The sequence below is a fragment of the Gadus morhua genome, chromosome 21 (genome assembly GCF_902167405.1).
Source record: "Gadus morhua chromosome 21, gadMor3.0, whole genome shotgun sequence".
Lineage (NCBI taxonomy): Eukaryota > Metazoa > Chordata > Actinopteri > Gadiformes > Gadidae > Gadus > Gadus morhua.
In genome coordinates this window covers 16,563,389-16,565,709 of record NC_044068.1, presented here as the reverse complement: position 1 = coordinate 16,565,709, position 2,321 = coordinate 16,563,389, and the positions used below count along the sequence as shown (strand labels likewise).

The 2,321-nt window shown below is 43.1% G+C and overlaps 1 protein-coding gene across 1 annotated transcript in view; it reads right to left on the bottom strand.

Annotated features, from left to right (window-relative positions):
* The window catches only part of vgll2a (vestigial-like family member 2a), a 4,674-nt gene extending 2,927 nt beyond the window's left edge, over positions 1-1,747 (bottom strand). Inside the window, 4 exon segments of the mRNA XM_030345690.1 lie at positions 15-124; positions 126-203; positions 205-288; positions 1,303-1,747. Coding sequence (XP_030201550.1) covers positions 15-124; positions 126-203; positions 205-288; positions 1,303-1,389 — 359 coding nt within the window. The 5' untranslated portion in view covers positions 1,390-1,747.
* Positions 1,748-2,321: the final 574 nt, after the last annotated feature.

The following is a 2,321-nucleotide window of genomic DNA, read 5'->3' as shown; positions in this document are numbered from 1 at the left end:
CGTGCGGACTTTGTTTGCTGTTGTTGGCGCTGGACGCGTAGCCGCTAGACTGGCTGAGCGCGCGGCTGAAGTGCTCGTCCACCACGGTGCTGATGTCCCCCTGGAAGTAGGTGAAGAGCACGCACCCTGGCGCTCAGATACTCAGCCTCGGGTGACGGCTCTTTGTCGCGGCCGCAGTCCTCCTCCTTGATCGACGCGGGCCACGGGCAGGTTGGTGAACGAGCCGCTCGCGCTGCATCTGCCCGCGCCGTCGTGGGACTCTTGCATTTTAGAATAAAACGCCAATTTCTATTTTCAAAAAAAGAAGGAAGAAGCTTATTACTTTTACATTCTTTAAACAACTATACAAAAATAATAAGAGATGCAAGCAAATTAATCGTCTGCGTTAATTTAATGTAGCCTACTAGAATAAGGCTTTTCACAGTTGTCGATTTTTTTGAGGCAACATAATCGACTTTATTTTTAAATCATCCTCTTCGAAATAACAATCCTGCTATTTACAGGGATACAATGAGGTTCCACTTTATTTTCAATGGGTTAGTTCAAAATAACAGAGGGCTGCTGTCTGAATGTCTTCGCACTATTTGAGGTATGTCTCTGTGCTGCAGACGGAGATGCACTCGTTGACGGAGATGCACTGAGAGTCAAACACACTCAAGGAGAGACAACGAGTAAAACAACAAGAAATAGGCTACATCTAACACTATTACACCCCGATCTTTAATCGAAAAACAATATAGAAGTATGCTTCAATTAATAGATTACAATTTTAAAATCTACTTATTTTAAACGAGATTCTTCCTGCTCACCCTTCAGCTGTGTCTGAATTAAAAACTTAAAATGAAGTGTTTTACATACTGCACTTTAATTCGACTTGAAATCTATGCAATTTATACACAATGCAGTTTCTGTCAAATATAGTTTTTGGTTTAAAACAATTATTTATTTATTATCAACCACAACAATGAAGTGTACAGCATCGAGAACACCGCAGGCGCACGACTCACACTAGTCTACAAAGTTAGGGATGTAGTTTAATGAATTCATGCAATTTATCACATTTAAACCCGTAATTCCACGGACGAAATGGACAAAATTGTCATTTAAAACAAATTAAAACAAAGCTATTTCCCGTCTAAAATATAAGTTTATTATTTTTTTCGCACTTTGTATATTTCTTCAAACAACGACGACTTCAGACTTAACGCTTTCTAAAGACCTGGGGTGAATTACGGCGCCACAAACACAGGTCACATGTGGACTCTACAGAAGCATCATGAAGTCGGTGAACAGAGTTCCTACCTGGTGGTGGTAGGGGCTGTAGGCGGTGGCGAAGTATGGCTGAGGCGGTGAACCGTACACTTGATACATAACATCCAGGCAGCTCATGGCGATACTCAGCAAGGGAAGCACCACTAACTTGACGTTAGACACACACGCCTCATCTGAAGCAGGCCCAACCGCTTCAAACTGTTGGAAATGATCAATATATTGTTAAGAAATAAATGTGATGAATGGTCTTTCTACCGGCTCGCTCTATCTCTATCTCTCGCTTGAGCTCTCTCTATCTCTCGCGCTCTCTCTCTCTCTTTCTCTCTCTCTCTCGCTCTCTCTCGCGCTCGGTCTCGCGCCTCTGTCTTAACGCGCCGCTTAGTGTGCAGCATTCGGCGCGTGGCGGGCCAAAGTGCAGCTTCGCCTTTGACGTGTTTCGGTGCACTGCTGGCTCTGACCAATGGGCTGACGTATAGGAAGCCCCTCTTCCTTGTGTCTGTGGAGCCCGGTCCGTGAGGGGGATTTAAAAGCCTTTAATTACCGTCGTTGCTGGACTTGAAGATGTCTCTTGCCAATGCAGAAATGTGAGCCTCTTGCAGTGCCTTATAGGCCCAGGCATTTTTATTTAAGCTACTGTGCAGATTGCCTATGTGATATCTTTAGACTATGCGAGTGTGTGCGGCCCTTTAACATCCCTTAAACATTACAATTAATTGATGCTGTTGCACTTATAAAATGATTGAGAACAACTCCTAGACTACAAGGCTACTATATATTTTTTTATAACATTGATATAGCTATATTCGTTATATAAGAAGGTTTGGGGCATAAGAGAATTAATACACCGATATGGGATTAACAGCACAGACACATTATTTTAAACACAAAAAGGCCTACCCCAAATTGTTATTGTCTGCAAAAAGGGGAATAGTCATTGTAGGTCCAGACCCGTTACAGAAATGTAACGAGTCGGACTGATCGAGGTGTAGCGTCTTCAGGTGTTCGTACAATGGTCCAGTGTTCACTCCATTCTGCTTCTCGTAATACAC